The following is a 20,013-nucleotide window of genomic DNA, read 5'->3' as shown; positions in this document are numbered from 1 at the left end:
CAGCTTGCTTTATTCCTCAACTGAGATTGTAGCGATGGCGGCGGCCGAAGATGGCTGTTAATCTGGGCTGCTGCAGGTGTGTCCACTGACCTCGGAAGCTGACAGTGTGGCTGCCGACAATTTCGTAATTGAATAAATTACCTGAGGAATTGTAACGACTCATACTATGGCTTCTCCACACTATCTTGCTGGTATATCATTACCAATACGTTGAAATAGCACAAAAGATTGCTTAAGACACACTTTATTTTGTATTGTCAGCTGTCACTATAGTTTGCCATGTCTCTCCTCCTCTTGATGGAAGGAAATGGCCATTATTTTCCCAGACTCAGTCACTTTTATTGTTCCCTACACTCGAGCTTCTTTGATGAGGACCCACAAAATTCTCATTCGTCCGATATCTTGAATTCTTCGTTCTACTGTCGACTTCTGTGTCGATCTTCTTGACGAATCTTCTGTCTGCTGCTATTCACTCTCGATTCTTCTGTCTTCTCCTTTCCGCCTTCTCCCTCGTTAGCCCTTTACGTTCAGTCTTAATGTTTGTTAATTCATTACGATAATAACGCAGTCACACATCTCTGGCAATTTCTTCATTCTGCTCGTCATCGAACTTCGAACAAGCGCTTCCTTTGTCCCAATGGTTCGACCCTGCTTTCGACTCTGTTCCATCCTGCCGCTGCCACGTAGAAACTACTTCCCTTTCAGAAACTACATTTCTTACACCACTAACAAACTGCCATGTTCTCTCCGTCTATCGTCCCATTTCTAACTCCCATCGGCAACTCTCTTCCTTCTCGATAATATTACAGAGGTCAGAAAAAATGGTTCAAATGGCTCTGAGCACTATGGGACTCAACTGCTGAGGTCATTAGTCCCCTAGAACTTAGAACTAGTTAAACCGAACTAACCTAAGGACATCACAAACATCCATGCCCGAGGCAGGATTCGAACCTGCGACCGTAGCGGTCTTGCGGTTCCAGACTGCAGCGCCTTTAACCGCACGGCCACTTCGGCCGGCACAGAGGTCAGTTTTTGCCTACTGGACCAAAGTACTTCCTATTAAACATGCCTGGAATTTACGTTTGCATGTGGAGGAAATATAGTAAACTTACACACTGACAGAAAAGAAATCGGAACACCAAGAAGGAGTTGTGTAACATAAACGAAAATTTACTATGTCTATTTCAGTTTCGTTCCAGTCGCGTAAGAATGGCGCTAGTAATGCCACTATCAGGATGCAAATCAGGTTTGCTTTAAGTACACACTGTAACGGTCGTGAGCGTTAAGTATCTTTGAGATTGGACGTGATGAGTCGATGTTAGTCAAAAATGCCTTTAAGGCGACAAAGACGCCATTATCAATACCTCGCTGAGTTTGAACTAGATCGTGTAACAGGGCTAAGAGAAGCAGGATTTTCTTTCTGCGCTATTGCAGGAAGACTTGGCAGGATGACTGCGAGAAGACCGGGCTCCGGACGGCCACGTGGCATTACATTACCGAAAGGGAGGACCATCATGTTCGGCGTTCGGCTCTGGCGCGTCGTACTGCTCCTGCGGCAGCAATTTGAGTAGCAATTGATACCTCTGTGACACATACTAACTGTTACAAATCGGTTACTTCAAGGATAGCTCCGAGCCAGACGACCTGTAATGTGCATTCCACTGAACACAAACTACCACCATTTGCGACTACAGTGGTGTCAAGCGAGAGTTCCGTCTCGGTGTCAATAATGGTCGTATGATGGTTAGGAGGAGGCCAGTTAGGGACCTGCAACCAACCTGTCTGCGTGCTAGACACACTGGACCTTCACACCTGTAATTACGGTCCGGGTACAATTTCGTATGACTACTGCAGGAGCACTCTCGTGGCTATTCCAAGCACGCTGACTGCAAATTTGTACGTCAATCTGGTATTTCGAGCAATTGTGCTGCTATTCAAGAATAGCATTCCACGAAGTTGCTCCCCAATCGGATAACACTTATCCACACTCCGCTGTTATAACCCAATATCCTCTACTGAGTGTCAAAATGTTGCCGTGGACCGCTCGTTCACCTGATCTGTCTCCAATCGAATACATATGAGTCATCATCGTACAACGTCATCCACAAACAGCATTAACTGTCCCTGTATGACCGACCAAGTGCAACAAACATGGAAGTCTACCCCACAAACTGACTTCCGGCACCTGTACAACACAATACACGTACGTTTGCATGCTTACATTCAACGCTCTGGCGTATACATCGGTTATTAATGTACCAGCGTTTCACTTTTGCAATGGCTCATCCCGTTCTTACATTATCATTGCCGCGCCGGATTAGCCGAGCGGTCTGAGACGCTGCAGTCATGGACTGTGCGGCTGGTTCCGGTGGAGGTTCGAGTCCTCCCTCGGGCATGGGTGTGTGTGTTTGTCCTTAGGATAATTTAGGTTAAGTAGTGTGTAAGCTCAGGGACTGATGACCTTAGCAGTTAAGTCCCATAAGATTTCTACATCTACATCTACATCCATACTCCGCAAGCCACCTGACGCTGTGTGGCGGAGGGTACCTTGAGTACCTCTATCGGTTCTCCCTTCTATTCCAGTCTTGTATTGTTCGTAGAAAGAAGGATTGTCGGTATACCTCTGTGTGGGCTCTTATCTCTCTGATTTTATCCTCATGGTCTCTTCGCGAGATATACGTAGGAGGGAGCAATATACTGCTTGACTCCTCGGTGAAGGTATGTTCTCGAAACTCACACACATTTGAACATTTTTTGAACATTATCATCTGGTCTTGCAATGGTGACCTCTTAAATATGTTACCTAGGCAAGTATATTCCCGAAATTTCATTACATGAATTATCTTTTTTTGGTATTGCGACTTTTTTCCGTCAGTGTTTCTAGATGTAACATTGTACTCTTGTACAATTAGGTTTTTGCTATAATTTGGAATTTGGGTAGAAATATGTGAAAAGAATCAGTGAAGTACAAATTATATTAAATCTGTGTTAAATACAGAGCCCATGACTGAAAATCTGTTGTGCTAACTTACAGTAGAGAAACTGTCACAATACTCTCCGCCATGCATCGCAAGGTGGCTTGTGGATTACGTATGATGTGAAGAATTAGGCTTTGCTTATCTAGCCCTTAGTGATTTTAGCTATGATAGTGAGGGTGAGTTCCTGATGTGTTCTGTGTTTCAGCGACACGAGCATCAGCGTGACGGCCGAGGTGACGTCGCGATACCACTTCGCGGCGCACATGGGGCAGCTGATCGCGGGAGTGGACGGCGCGGGCTGCCACAACTTCTACCCCAACTGCCCGTTCCCTGGGCTCACTGCGCTCCAAATGATCAAGAGCGCTCGCGCCAAGCGGTAGTCGCTGCTCCCCGCACCTTTTAGTTTTGTGCACCGACAAGGCTTCTGGCTAGTGCCGCCAAACTGCTGCCACTTCACGTAAGACGTACTAGTGGTACAATTCAGAATAGTGCACAAGCGTGGCCAAAAGATAACTCTATTACGAGCTGTGATGTGCTTTCGTGTTCCATGTTTTCTTATTTTTATACTGACGATTTTCGAGGAAGCCACTAAGACAGTATAGCTCATTTTATCTATACACAGTGAATAATTATAAGGCCTGTGCAGTAGTGGAAATGGATACTAATGTTCCTCATCTGTAACAAATTTAATGAAACTGAAGACCTGTGACTATTATGTTCACAATTATTTCACATGAAATACAAGTGTAACGGCGAACTAATGAATCTGGAGTACACTAAATCAATTTCCAACTTATTGAACTTCCAGATATCGAAACATGTTAGAGTATCCTGGTGATGTGTAATTCTCTAAAGAGGGTGTTACCAAGTTTTTGGACATAAGTTGCCAACAGAGTTTGCTTGACAACTCTTTTCGCATCTGACCGTTTGAATAACATAGGTCGCTTTTTGGCAATCTTGACTTGATTACGGTGCCATTTCTAACATGAGGCCGTAGATCGCTGAGCACATTTTATGGGAAGCTCTGTGTCTTTCAGTACTACTTTAAACTGCTAAGCCGGGAGTTTTTCCCCTCTGTGGCTGAGCGCTCAGCATGTCTGGGCTACACACACCGGAACGAAAATCGAGCTCAGTTATTTTTCCTTAGTGAGAGGACTGTAACGTGGCCTGTTCAGTCTGGTCAGAAACAGTGATTTCACTTTTGAAACCCGTCATTAATTATTTGAAGCACAAGGTGCTGACCACACGCTCCTCCAATAAAGCCAATGTTTCACACGACTACAGCTCTACGATGTTGTTTTCAAAAAAAAAAAAAATATTTCGTATTTATCCGTCATTTTGGCGTACGATACTGTGAAAAAGTGAATTAAGCTGTAACGGAAATTATTTCATCACTATAAGAATGAACTATTTACGGATAGAATTATTGTGTAAATTACTCTAGTTGAACTTGGCTCGTAAACTGGCATAAAAGTTCAAACATTCTATGGTGTCACACATTTCCTTTGTCGGAGGAGCAACTGACTGTCACTGAGATGGTGGGAATTCAGAGGTATGGATGACGTGAGGTGTCTCAGCGACCGCTGATTCTTGCCACGACAAATATGGATCAAAAACTTATGTAGTGTGTCGGCATCAAATGTTGGCTTCTTTGCACTACGTAGGGCGTAGTCTGTACGTCTATTAAAAGCTATTAATGCACTTAATTTCCCTGATTATCTTGATCACTGAATCCTAGTAATTTGAAGCGCGTCCCAGAATCAGAGTCTACACGAAAATGTCTTGTTCTTAATGGATAACTTTATTTTTGCCTGCCACTAGGTTTCCCAGATATCTGTCATTCGTCTTCCGCTTATGTTCGGTGCAGCATTGGTAATTATTTCGAACTGACAGTCCCACGTAGCTAATCTCACATCCACACATGCAGTTAAAAATCATCGGAATATAAGAATATAATAATCCTTCACAGGGCAGATCATATGTTAGATTTTCTTCCGCGCTCGAAAAACTGTTTTAATCCAATTCCTGTTTAAAATTAATCCCATTTTTCTTTAAATCGCTGTACATAGGAAGAAACGCAAGGTACTGAATGGTACCAGGTACGCAAGGTACTGATCGTGTTGTTGATTGACTGGGTGTACGTTTCGCGTTTGGCTGAAAGCCTTCATTTGTCACATAGCTGTTTCGTTTCAACATATGTTTTTTGGTTTATTTCAGCACCTTGATGCTTACTGTTGGATATTATTTCAGCTCTGGCAATCACCGTTGTGCATAGCTCTTTTTCTGACAGGATGATATGTCTGTTGGTTAAATGCCAAATTACAACTGCTGCCGCTGCAGGTGTTGCTTACGGCGTTAAAAAAGTAGCAGAACGTGTACAGAACAAAGGATGAACTAGGTATATATTTAATTTAATGTAACTTCATCCTACGTCAAACATTGATGAATCTGAAAAACTGTTAGTAGTGCAATATTATGGTTGCAAGGCAAATGCAGTTCATTATTATAAGACAGGTGAACTGGTTCGCAGGGTTGAGAAAAACAAAGACATGCCACCTCCAGGAAATCGATTCAGGTCGATGACTGATTTAGGTTGGTAATCTTCGTATAGTTTGTCGTAATAGCTTCCAAGCTACGAAATAATGTTTACGTGGTTTCCAATGTTTCTCTGTAAAAAGGAAACACCGTGATGCATATCCTTTCGATGATCGACTTCCGTGGCAGTTCACATCCGAAGCTAGCAGTTGCAATTTCTTTTTCGTTTTCTACAGTCCAATTTGAATTGTAATAGTCTCCAATATACAGTCCCGTCACTTCAGTGCAACACAACAGTACTCCATGTGAACTTATCAACAAGGATTCTTAAGTAATTTTACTAACGTTGAGTATAGTTGTCGAAATAACGTTATGAGCACTTACGTGGACTTGATGTCAACTATGATAATGAGTAGCTACGATTAACGTTATACTTGATATGTGCAACGAATATGAAATAGATTCATTGCTTATGGATACAACACTGTATAGTTTGGTTCATCATTTAATTTTTGTTTCCCTTTGCTTCTTTGTTAGAAATGCGATAAACGGTAGAAATCAGAAAGCCTCGGATTTATTCTATTTTCCTTCTAACTAGTCTGTAAACATTCACCTATCACATAATGATTAGAACCGAGAGAAATTTTTGTTAATCCGTTAAACAGTTAAGAGAGTATCGCAGATATTAATAAACAGACGGTCAGTGATTAGTGACTTCATATCACCCAACGTTCATCTTGTATTTAAGCAGGGAAGCTATTTCACATCACTTTTGATTTGACCTGGGAAATAAAGTTTTAAAATTATAAGTCAGTGACATGAAATAGAGTGATCTCTAGCATAATAGCTGGCACAATAACGATATAGACAGCTCTGCGTTTCGTACTGTGCAGAAGTTACACAGTAAACGTATCCGTGCTCTTTAGCATCCCTTAAATAAATCCCTATGGGGCAACTTATTTCAGTCTACATTAATGTTTCCATTAATTTTGTCTGTTTTATAACCTAGTGGAAAAGTATTTAGGGTAATTAACATACAATACTTGGATCCCAATTTCTAGTGCTAATGCAACCTGCGAAGGCTCACACAATCCGATTTATGTGATCATTTTTTATTGTGATAGTAGATATTATGTTTATTTTCCATGTGTTCAATAAAATCAGCAAATACTTAAAAATATTAAAATTTTAAATCATTATTGCTTTATAAGCAGAAAGGTGTTGCGCATTCCATATGCTTAAATCTAACTATTTGCGTACGAGGGGGTGGAATGTGTGTTTGTGGCAGAAGAATATGCTGTGTCTTTGAGAAAAACAACATTTGAGAGGCATCCAGATGCGTTTCTCATACTGTGGCATCAAGCAGTCAGGCCTGCAAGATGAGTGGTCTGCCAAGCGAGTGGATTCATTCGTATTTATCGAGTAACATGAGCTCTAGTACTCACAATTAAGTTACAAATTATTCTCCTGTTTGAATATTATGCAACGGAAACGGTTAACGCATATCTGACTATTAGTAATTTACACAACTCTGACTGTTCACTACGCACTGGTAATACCACATTTTCTTTCTTAACCAACGGCTTTGATCAACACATGGCCATCGCACTGAATATGAATGGCGCACACATTATAAATTCTGGATATCATGACAACATACTATTCGAAGGAAAAGGCCACCAATCTTTTTCTTTTCACTATATTTTTTTATTCCGATAAATTCTATAACCTAAACACGCCATTACATTTTCTACAACAATTGCACATGAGAAATTCCGCCCAGTGGGCATGGCTTAACATTGGTGATTCTCTATCCTATGGTCTCGTAATTATCTAACACTACAGTGCACTTTCTAGATAGGATGGTGGATCTTTTGCTATATCTCACACTTCGACTCTCACACCCATCATCACGAAAATTTCCTCCAGACCGAGCGGTACAAAAAGGAACATGCATAACCCACTGCCTCTGAACCTATCTTGCTACTCTCCCATGCAAACCACACATACTTAAATTACATGAAATGCACCACACTGACAACATGGAATACAACACAAGGAATAGTCACAACGTTATAATTACGTCACTTTCAGCTTTCCCACTTCAATTAGTATTCATCCCAGTTTCACACGACAGTGCCCCACTTCGTAACTTTTCTTTCCCACTATGAACTCTGGAGGATATATGCACGTCTTCCTGTGCAATGCAAGCCAAGTGGCGTTGCTGGATAGACACTCTCAGAGTGTTATAGTTTGAATCAAGCGTCACACGGAAACATAACACGCAAAGTAATATTAAGAACATATTTATCACACACGCGAGTCCTCAACTGATACTACGGACGAGTACTTCTCCTTATCCTTTGTCTCATACACAGATTGAGACTCTCACAGTACTCACCACGTGGAAGTACTCGTCTCTAATTCCAAGTCCTGCACACGCCATTTCTTAAATATTTCCAACTTATAGTACACATGCCAGTAATTCAGCTTAACTTATGCACTCGGAAGTATTTCAACTTATTGCTACACGTGGTTTCATTGTGACCGTTGGTCACTTCCGAAGATTACTACGATCCCCTTAATATTACCTGCCTGACATTTAATTCTCCCCACAAAAGTTCCTGAAATAGAGAAATAATTATTCCAAACTACTCTTAAGTATTCCACATGCATACCATTCTCTCCACTCTTTTGTCTTTATGGAGCACACCTAAGACAGGTCTTACCAACACGAGATCCAGCACCCGAGTGCTGAAAACATTGCCGTTCTTCAGGTCAGCTCGCACCTCCGTCAAAAGTGGGGGAGCACCTTGCTACCATATTGGTCAGCCACATTTCAGGCGCTCAGAGCTCAGGTAAATTTCATGTCTTTGGTTCCACCAAAGGTGGCCAAAGGACCGTCTCAAAGATGAGCATATATAGCACATTCACTATCTACGGTTAGCAGACGACCATACATTCATTCATTTCACAGATCTCACCAAAGTGGATGTAGGGATTTATTTTGTGGGAGAGCACATGTGATCAGTTAAATAAATAAATTGTCATTCTTTCCTACACTGGTATCAGGCTTCGGTGTATTAAGTGTAATTGAGTTATTATTACAAAAAATATGTTGTTCTGACAAGAATAACGAAGAATCTAGTGCCTATTTTCAATGTCGGGCAGTACTGTACCCTTTCACATTTATGGTCGGAATCCATGTAGTTTAGGTCGACAGATCAGCAGAGAAAATTGCAAGTCTTGAGGAGACAATGCTGAGGAATTTTATGGCGCTGGGAAGAACACAAGCACGAGAATGCACTAGTCCTTACCCATGTTACTGAAAACCTAACATGTACTACAGTATCAGTGTAACTGAAGACAGAATATATTCATAAGGAATCGATTTTTATTATTGTTGTTACTCTCATGCTTAAGGAACCTTCATCTACATCGACATTCCGCAATCCACGTCACAGCACGTGGCGGAGGGTACCCCGTACCAGTACTAGTCATTGCGTTTCCTGTTCCACGCGCAAACAGAACGAGGTATAAACGACTGTCTATATATATCCTTATGAGCCCTAATTTCTCGTATCTTATTTTCGTGATTTTACGTGTAATGTATGTTGGAGGCAACAGAATAGTTCTGCAGTCAGCTTCAAATGTCGGTTCTCTAAATTTTCTCAACAATTTTCCTTGAAAAGATTGTCGCCTTCCTTCAGAGATTTACCATTTGAGTTCCGGAAGCATCTTCGTAAGACTTGCGGGGTGTTCGGACCTCCGAATAACAAATCTAGCAGCCCGCTTCTGAATTGCTTCGATGTCGTCCTTTAATCAGATATGGTACGGATCCCAAATACTCGAGCTGTACTCAAGAATAGGCCGCACTAGCGTCCTATAAGCAGTCTCCTTCACAGATGGACCACACTTTCCTAGAATTCTCCCAATAAACCTACGTCGAACATACTTCTCCTACCGTAATCCTCACATGCTCGTTGCATTTCATATCCCTGTGCAGCGTTACGTCCATGTATTTAAATGACCTGACTGTGTCAAACACTACACTACTTATTATGTATTCGAACATTTCGGGTTTGTTTTTGCTACTCAACCGCATTACCATACATTTTCCTACATTTAGAGCCAGCTGCCATTCATCCCACCAACTAGAAATTTTGTCTAAGTCATCTTGTAGCCTCCTACAGTCACTCACCTTACACACCTTACCGTACACCACAGCATCAGGAAACAACTCCAAATTGCTGCCCATCCAGTTCGCTAAATCATTTACGTATACAGAGAATAACAGCGATCCTATCACACCTCCATGGGGCAACCATGTCAACGATCATACAGAAATTTAGGGAAATTGTGCACGTCTACATTCTCATTTTAAAATATGAATGACAGTGATTCCAGACCTCAAACCTTTAACATGTCCGTATAATATTAAAAAAATTCCACTCTCTTTCTCATTTTATAAGACTATACAGTTTCTGATTATTGTGGTTTTGTAAATAGTTTTATCGATATATGACATCTATCTTCAAATGTTTCAATTTTCATGTTTTTCAGAATTTTAAAGTAGATGTTTCGCAAAACGTATCTCAATTTCTCAGACATTATAGGCAAAACTTACTAAACGAGACTGAGAACTTTTGACTTTGAAATCTAACTAAACACAAAGTTGAAATTTGTGAAATGTCTAAATTGTATTATTAATCTGGAATGACAGATTCATCTTCTGGGCGTAATATAATCAGTCAGAGAGCGTCATTACGATGAAAACGCGGTGGAATGATGTAAATAAAGATTATAGTAGTTTAAATGGATAAATATGAAAAAATGACATAACTGACAGCGAATATTTTAAACTCCTCATGTACTCTTAAACGGTACTGCTTCCTTGCAAGTGACTTATCGATGTAGTATCTTCCTCATTTACTCTGCAGGCATGCTGTTATATAAGCATAGATAGGAAACATGCCACAATAAACACCAAGAAAATTGTATTAGTAATCTGGAAGGACAGATTCATCTTCTCGGCGTAATATAATCAGTCAGAGAGCGTCATTACGATGAAAACGCGGTGGAATGATGTAAATAAAGATTATAGTAGTTTAAATGGATAAATATGAAAAAATGACATAACTGACAGCGAATATTTTAAACTCCTCATGTACTCTTAAACGGTACTGCTTCCTTGCAAATGACTTAGCGATGTAGTATCTTCTTCATTTACTCTGCAGGCATGCTGTTATATAAGCATAGATAGGAAACATGGCACAATAAATACCAGGAAAACTAGAATGTAAGTGACTATCCGTGTTCAAAGATTACAAAACAAAATACACGAGATCCAATTCATTCCATATTCAAAACAAATTTACAAATGATTATACTTAATTGCTTTCTGTGGTTAAATTTTATCTCATATTGCTTGCCACTAGACCTTTAATACCCAGATATTGAGTATTAATTGTCAAAAACGTAAATACAGTACAGAACAATGACCATTCTGCTGGGAGGATTATATAGTAATGTGTTTGTGAACACTATAATACGTAATGGGTACTGGGTACTCATTGGCAGAATAACTTCACAGAGTAGTGAAACATACAGGAGTAGAGAAAGAGAGAGAGAGAGAGAGAGAGACAGGCCTAGAAGAGAAGAAAGTAAAAGAGCAGGACGACATCTGTAGAAAGTGTGGTGTGTTGTTGTTGTGCCGCCGAATTTTTACAGTCTTTTCATTCAAAGTGAACTGAAGTGTGATATGAGATGCTTATATAGTTAAATGATTTTTGGAATCTATAACCTGTGTGTCTTTTTCTGGTATACATCACCTTTCAGATACAATGCAGTCAACTTTATGACCAGTTTGGAGAAGATGGCAAGCTACTGCAGACTTAGTATTTTGATTTGGATGGAATGCCACACCGTGTTCCTTAACGGCATACATACAAGAAGTTACAATTGTGCGAGGTGATTTTTTTCAGTCTTCAGGCTTTAGTCATAGTAACTTGATTTATGCTTCAAATGTAAAACATTTTTTTGGTGTAGAAAACTAATCGATTTTGTACAGTTTGAAATTATTTACTGTTTTATAAGAAAGTGTACTGACAAATCTGGAACTATAATACTTACCCGTTTCACTGTTTGAGTCACGTAGAAGTGTACTTCAACAATTTGCGCGATATGTGTTTCTGGAAATGACAGTTCCTCAACTAAATTTCTTTTCAATTTCCTTGTTTCCTGCTATTTTCGCTTTTGCAGCCCCCGTCTCTACATTCATTTTCATTCATATCAGCCAAATTTTCAAGCTGCTACCTGGCATCATCACTACACGCAATTACTAGGGCGCGCTAAAAAGTAATGTCTCCGAATTTTTTATGTGAAAACGCTTAATCTTTTGAAAGAAAAAAATTATTAACTTTGAAAGTAATAGTAACAGTTTAGATCGCAATGCACATTTATTCAAACGTGACCGGATTTGATCATTACATGATTATCTTCAGACTTAGCCATTTTGATGGACAATGGCGATGTATGGAGCTGAGTGACGGTAGTCAACAGAGCAGCTGACTGTCGTCATTCCGCGGTTCCTACTCCATCCACAGCCGTTGTCCATCAGAATGACTAGATCTGAAGATTACATAATCATCGATACGGGTCACCTTTGTATAAATGTGCCTTGCGATCTAGACTGTTATAATTTTCAAAGATTGTAATTGGATCGCTGATACCTCCAATAATGTTTTCAAAATGAACTTTATTAACATTCTAAATTTTTATTATGTATATCTACATACTCGTATGTATTTCTCAACATAGTCATCTTGGCGACGAACACATTTCCCTCAACATTTATAAATGTTAACATCTTCTGACGGAAGAGATAAGTTTCATGATAGATAGATATTTTTGTATACAAGCAGTTATTACATATTGTGTTCTCAGAACAGTTAAACATTAACACCTGTAATTACGTTTTAAAGTATGTTTTTAGTTGGCTGACATATAACCTGTCATGCAATCATTGAACAAGGATATTGAGCGCGCACATCCTTATGTTCTTCGAACTTACAATATAAATTGTGGAATCAACACATTATTCCTACTGTGTAAATAAAAACAGGAAGAAACTACTATGCGATGAAAGTCTTCAGCAAGGAAGCTGTACCATACACTCATATGTTTAATTTAAAAATTCCCTTTACCTATAGCACAGTTTTCGTGCATCTGTCTACTTAAATTCATAATAACCTCCTGCAGACATGCTTCACCACTACGTTTGCATTGAAATTAAAGTCTTCAAGTAGCTGTAGGAATCCATGAACACAAAACAGTGCTCTGTAACGTGCGTTTACTTCAGAATTATTCTTTTGTGAGCAAGTACAAGGAATATAACATGTATCTCACTATTTCCATCAGTGTCTTGAGTTGTCAAGCAAAGACACTACAAATACTGTAACTTACTCTTCCTATGTTAATCCTCCATAGATTTCCTATTTGTTTATGACGAGAGATAGGGCCAGGAGTTTGCCCCATGTACTTTTTGAAATGTACTAACTTAAGTTTGCTTTGGTTTCTTCAGCTTTATTCCTAGTGTCAGGAAACAGTGATTTATAGTTCGCGTTATATGACAGTCTCTTTGGCACATATGTGTTACAGTGTCCTATACATATGTTACAATGAATGTTATTCAGTTGACAAACCTCCATTAGGAGATCAGACTCAATGTAACTTTCTTCCGTGTTTACAACGAAATAGTTTCCCTTTTCATCACAGGTAATGGTGAAAAAGATAGAACATAAGGTGAATTTCTATAATGCTGATAGATTACGTAGAAGACCAGTTGTATATCCATACTGACTGACAACTTCAGAATCCGAATTCAGGTGACAACGTTGGGACTGCAGCCCGTTTCCTCGTGAATACCACACCAACATATTTACATTGATCATGAGGTATTTCGGTTTCTGAAGGATCCGAATAAAACTGTTGTAATACTTTGTTGACCTGCCAACACAACATTTTAATTAAAAATACCCGTGTACCTACTGTATCAAATGGAATCAAGGACATGGTTAGGCAACTGCATGGTGTTTGTCACTTCCCTATTTCGTTAATATGTTATTTCTAAAACAATATAATTAAAATTGTGTAAAACAACAATGTTGTATACAAATTTAATAAAATGGATGATGTATTGTGTGAGAACTTGCATTCTATTGACACATGATATGAAAGTTAGTTACTTGCTTTAGGAGTATCATAATCATCATTATCATTGTCAGCCAATTCGATCACTTCGAGATGTGTTCTACTTGAGTCGACGGGCAACATATACGGGATGCCAGCAGGTTCTTTTATTTCTGCCGATCTTGAGCTCCCCTTCCCAATTCAATCCGGCTGTGTGCCTTAAGTCTCTGTCCCATCTGTCCCGTAGTTTTCCGCTTGGTCTTTCTTGGTAAAGTGGGCTCCAATCTAGCAATTGTTTTGACCACCTGTCGTCTTTCTTAGCGCCTCATGACCATCCCACTGCTATTTCAAAGTATACTCCTCCCGTATGTCGCTGACATTTGTTGCCCATCTGATATCTACTGTGTGTTTTCTTTCTTTCCTTCGTTCTATCTTTTTTTCTGTCTGTATTTCTTTATGCTGCCCAATATCGATCTTTGCATTCGTCTTTGGTTTACTATTTATTTTCTAAAAATGAATTCGTTTTATGTCCAAGTCTCACAGCCATAAGTTACTACTGGCAGTATACACCAGTCGAAAATGTTTCCCTCAGCTCAATCGACATCTTAGACGTCATAAAACTGAAGAGTATCTTACAAATTGACCCTGATACATGTATTCTGCGACCGTCTGCAGCTGTGTACCTTTTACAGATATTGCCCTCCGGTCTCAGTTTATTCATTTGATGTTGCTCGTATCACATTTCATATTTGGACAAACTTCACAGCAAACTAATGCAGATTCGCTAACCAGTATTGAAGTTTTTATATATTGTTTGCAAACAGAACAGCTCTTTGTTTATTTAATCTCTTTCTCGGTACGTTTTCCAATTAAATTTAGACGTTGCGTTTTCTAGGACTACTGTAAATAAGTTTGGACATACATAGTCATCTTGTTTCTTCAAAAACACTTGCAAACTCTATGGGGCTTTGTATCTGTTATAGAAGATTTTAATATGGACCTGTTCTACTCCTTGTTTTGTTAGAGCGTCAATCACAGCTGGGTGACTGATGGAACTAAATGCCTTTTCTAAATCTATAAAGCCAAGGCAAAGAGGTAGATAGTACTCATTTGTTCTACCAATGGTTTCGTTTAGAGTGAGGACATGATGAATTTCACTGAATCCTTTGCGGAACCTAGCCTGTACAGTGGTTTGAGCCAGGTAAAGTGTAGTGCTCAATGTTGTAGTGAAAATTCTAGTACCAATTTTGTACTTTAGAGACAGAAGGGTGATAGAGCGATAGTTCTTTACGTCTTTAGAACTACTTTTATCATGTATTATTTTGGCTCTGTTCCAGTCTCTTGCTAATTTTTCACTGTGCAAACAACTTGAAAATGTCTTAGGTAAAAGCTTTATAGCTTCCTCGTCCATCAGCTTAAAAATATCGATTGAGAGCTCAAGCAGATTTACTTCCGAGGGGGATTATTTCTGGTATTTGGGAATCAGAAGCTACTAATTCATCTAGGATTAAGATATCGTCATTGACCTTACTGTACAGGTTACTATAAAAATTCAAAATATATTTGAGTATTTCTTTCTTGTCTATAATTTGGCCTTGATCTGTGTCCAACACTATAAGCTGACTCTTTCGAACCATAATCTTCGCCTTCGCCTTTAAACTAGATTTATTTTCAAGACTGACTTTTATCACATCTTCTTTATACTTCTTTCTTCAGGTCCTCTTTCATGCTCTTTTCCATCTTTTCCATAGCATTCCGTAGTTATGCACATTCCATATTACCTTACATTGCTTCTACTTTCGTATTTCTTCTTTTGTCCATCAGATTTATCTTTTTATTTGTCAGCTTCTTTGACTGGTTTTGAGACTTGTAATTGTTTCTTGAAATTCCTGTATCTACTCTTCTAATTTTTTAAATAAACATTTTTTCCTTTAATTAGACTTAATCTTTCATGTTTAGCATTTAGTTTTAATCTTGCACTTTTTAATCGATGACAACTGATTTTATTTAACCTGTTCAGCACAGAGATATCTAACGATTTTAGATCTCTTGCTAAGAATGAAGTTTATTTCATTTTCCACATTAATCTTAGGGCCCCTCAAAGTCGAATTGTGACTAGCTTGCTTCTTGAAGAGCGTATTCATAACAGATGTTAATGTAAATTCTGCAAACTGAACCCATCTCCCATCTGTGTCGTTTCTTTTATCTATTTCACATTTGCCAATAACTGAATAACCTTCCTTTTACGTTCCAAATTTGACACTAAGGTTAGCAATTATTAATTTATAACTGCAGGAATGTATGATGACAAACCGAACAAATGAAACACATGTCGACAGAATCCCGTCAGTAAGTGTGTCGACAGAATCCCGTCAGTACACAGTGTATCCTACTCTGGCAGTAACGCCGGAGTGTATTATTGCATACAAACGATTGTAAAGGTGACATATAGGATCATGCAGTAGTGTGTCCCAAGTATCTTGTATCCTTTGTTGCAGTTCGGCAATGATTCTTGCAGCTTCTGGAGGACGACTAAGTTTCCACCTCATCACGTCCCAGATGTAGTCAATGGGTTAGAGATCTCGTGATCTTTTTGGCTAGGGCAGTTGTTGTACACCTCGAAGATCACACTACGTTGCAGCAGCCATATGTGATCTGCAGAAAAAACGTCACCCTCCTCTCGAAAAAATGGCAGTAGCACCTGTGCTGTGTAACGGGCATTGATTACTTTACCCTGCAGAAACATCAAATGTGTCTGTGAACTGTAACTGATGGCTCCCCAGACCGTGAATCACGGGGTGTGGGAGCTGTGTGTGGTGGCCGAATGCACTCCAGATTAGGCTACTCACCAAGTCTACGTCATGGACATGTACGCCCATCACTCTCATATACACCCAACCTGGTCGTCACTGAAGACGACAGATCGCGATTCCTTCCACCAGTCGACTCTTCCATGACACTAGAGTAGCCATCTTTGAGGTGTGGTGATGTCAGTTGCCTGATCAGAGGCACACGTGACCTGAATTCTGCTGCAAGTAGACAGTTCCCAGTGGTACTCGGTGACATAGAATATGGAAATGTGCCCGAATTTCTTCCCTGGATGATGTTCGGTCGGCCATTGCTGCTCGAACAATGCATCGATCTTGGAGTGTGTCTATTCTACGTGGTCGTACAGAACACGGTTTACGGATCTGGAAACGTTGCACTGACCACTACTGAAAGCAGTGACACATCACCGATACACTGACGCACAGCAAACAGTCGAGGCCTACAATGATACCTCGTTCAAATGGCTGAAGTTGTTCAACAGGAATATGTACGCACCAGTGGGGCACGGGTGTACCCTGGAATGAATGCTTCAATCATTGTTTGCCCCTACACTCAGCACATCTACTGTCTGCAGAGAAAAAATAGAGGACGCAGTGACAAAGCTCCTGAGCTCTAGCTGATCGTTGATGGAGGTGGAAATGAAACACAAACACTACAACCCTTAAGTTCGCACATGCTATACGCTGGTGCCACTGAACACAGACTTTAAGAGTGTTGCATTTTTACCGACAATTTATACCAGAAGTTACACAGCTTCAGGCACTGCGGTAATATATTATGAACAGCAATATACACACATCAAAAAAAGTTTTGCATCACCTCGGTTCCCAGATTTTTGAAACCTGTACAGAAAATTAGAATGGAGATCAATATAAAAATCATTTCTACCCTTTTTATTTCTCATGAAAACCACACATTGTATGTTGTACCACCATACAGCGAGACCTTCAGAGGTGGTGGTCCAGATTGCTGTACACACCGGTACCTCTAATACCGAGTAGCACGTCCTCTTGCATTGATGAATGCCTGTATTAGTTGTGGCATACTATCCACAAGTTCATCAAGGCACTGTTGGTCCAGATTGTTCCACTCCTCAACGGCGATTCGGTGTAGATCTCTCAGAGTGGTTGGTGGGTCACATTGTCTATAAACAGCCCTTTTCAATCCATCCCATGCTTGTCCGATAGGCTTCATGCCTGGAGAACATGCTGGCCACACTAGATGAGCGATGTCGTTAACCTGAAGGAAGTCATTCAAGAGATATGCACAATGGGAGCGCGAATTGTCGTCCACGAAGGCGAATGCCTCGCCAATATGCTGCTGATATGGTTGCACTATCGGTCAGAGGATGACGTCCACGTATCGTACAGCCGATACGGCGCCTTCCATGATTACCACCGGCGTAAGTCTGCCCCACATCATGCCACAGCAAAACAGCACGGAACCTACATCTTGCTGCACTCTCAGGACGGTGTGTCTAAGGTGTTCAGCCTGACCGGGTTGCCTCCAGACACGTCATCGACGATTGTCTGGTTTAAGGCATGTGCGACACTCATCGGTGAAGAGAACGTGATGCCAATCCTGAGCGGTCCATTCGGCATGTTGTTGGGCACATCCGTATATCGCTGCACGGTGTTGTGGCGGCAAAAATGGACCTCGCCATGGACGTCGGGAATGAAGTTGCGCATCATGCAGCCTATTGCACACAGTTTGAGTCGTAACATGGCGTCATGTGGCAGCACAAAAAGCATTATTCAACATGGTGGCGTTGCTGTCAGGGTTCCTCCGAGCCATAATCCGCAGGTAGCGGTCATCCACTGCAGTAGTAGCCCTTCGGCGGCCTGAGCGAGGCATGCCGTCGACAGTTCCTGTCTCTCTGTATCTCCTCCATGTCCGAACAACATCGGTTTGGTTCTCTCCAAGACGCTTGGACACTTCCCCTGTTGAGAGCCCTTCATGACACAAAATAACAATGCGGACGCGATCAAACCGCGGTATTAACCGCCTAGGCGTGGGTGAACTACAGACAACATGAGCCATGTACCTCCCTCCTGGTGGATGACTGGAATTGATCGGCTGCCGGACACCCTCCGTCTAATAGGCGCTGCTCATACATGGTTGTTTACATCTTTAGGCATAAACCTGCCTAAAGATGTAAACATCTACATCTCTGAGCAGTCAAAGGGACTGCGTCTGTGATACAATATTCACAGTCAACGTCTATCTACAGGAGTTCTGGGAATTTGGGTGATGCAAAACTTGTTTGTAGTTGGAGTTCCACTGTGCCCGGCTGGAAACCAGTTCACGGCATCAGTGCCTTTGCAGATAGATAGTAAGCAGGATCTTACTGATCTAACAGTATTAACATTCTTACAGAAACAAGCTAAAGAAGTATATGTATTACTAGAAAGAAGTGGAACTTGATCCACTTGTACCCATTTTATTATGCCATTTACAACAGTGATCTTTGGCAGTATTCGATTTTTACTCGAACTAGTCAAAGGACAAAATGCAGAAACGTTTCTGTATAAAAAGTCGTCGTGAACGCTGTACACACTCTATATCCGCTAATTAATAATTACATACATAATACTTAGAATAGTAGATATTTTAATGGCTAAAGCCCAGAAGATATTATTTACTGCGTAAGTATGGACAGTACATGACTAAATACCCATTCAGTTCATTTTCTGAGTGTGATTGTCTTTTCTGTGTATCTTATTTTAATTTGCATAAAATAGTTCAAGCATTTACAAAACCGGTTCCAACTGATTTAGGCCCATCAAGATAGTGAAACTACAAGAAAATGGAGAGACCGCTATCTGATTGTTTTTCACAAATAGGTATAATTTATTTTTAACACCAAATGGCTTCATACTCATGTCATGAGGGGACAGCTCCTTACATTTCTTTCTTCAGTGTTGTATCACAGACAATTGCACTGTGCATCTGAAAGCCTTCTTCCGTATTTTCATTGTCATCTGTTATCTACTTGGGCTTCATCTTTCCATATTATGATGTAGTCTGATAAATGAGCGTACATTAGGCTTTAGTAAAGGTTTAATCATGTACATACATTTAGGTGTGAAACATTTTAATCACAATAATGTACTATATGCTCACTTTTGAAAAAGTTCGTTTATTACTGTTCTGACAGGTTGAGCAAGGAAGGGGACGAAGGGGAATGCAAATAAGTTTGTTTTCCTTATAGATGATGTCAGAGACTGCTTTTGTGCAATATTTCACTCATAACACCATTGTGTTCCTTGTAGATTCTGGAAATGTCATAAAAAGTATGAAGCCAGTATTTCAGGACTGTGGTTGTACAGTATTACAATCTTAGATGATCTGTGATATCAAATAAACATAATGGCGCTATCTGCTTGTCTCTCCACCACTGCAGTATGGTGTTAGAAGAAATCTGGTTTTGTCAACAGAAAAATCATATTACTTTCTACATCTTTAGCACTATTTGTAACAG

At 40.1% G+C, this 20,013-nt stretch overlaps 1 protein-coding gene across 1 annotated transcript in view; it reads left to right on the top strand.

Moving 5' to 3' along the window:
• LOC126471285 (uncharacterized) overlaps positions 1 to 3,739 on the top strand; it is an 86,445-nt gene extending 82,706 nt beyond the window's left edge. The window contains exon 3 of the mRNA XM_050099403.1: positions 3,184 to 3,739. Within this exon, the coding sequence (XP_049955360.1) occupies positions 3,184 to 3,358 (175 nt within the window). The 3' untranslated portion in view covers positions 3,359 to 3,739. The remainder of the gene's footprint in view (positions 1 to 3,183) is intronic.
• The last annotated feature ends 16,274 nt before the right edge of the window (positions 3,740 to 20,013 follow it).

The sequence above is a fragment of the Schistocerca serialis genome, chromosome 3 (genome assembly GCF_023864345.2).
Source record: "Schistocerca serialis cubense isolate TAMUIC-IGC-003099 chromosome 3, iqSchSeri2.2, whole genome shotgun sequence".
NCBI lineage: Eukaryota > Metazoa > Arthropoda > Insecta > Orthoptera > Acrididae > Schistocerca > Schistocerca serialis.
This window is presented reverse-complemented; position numbering and strand designations above follow the sequence as displayed.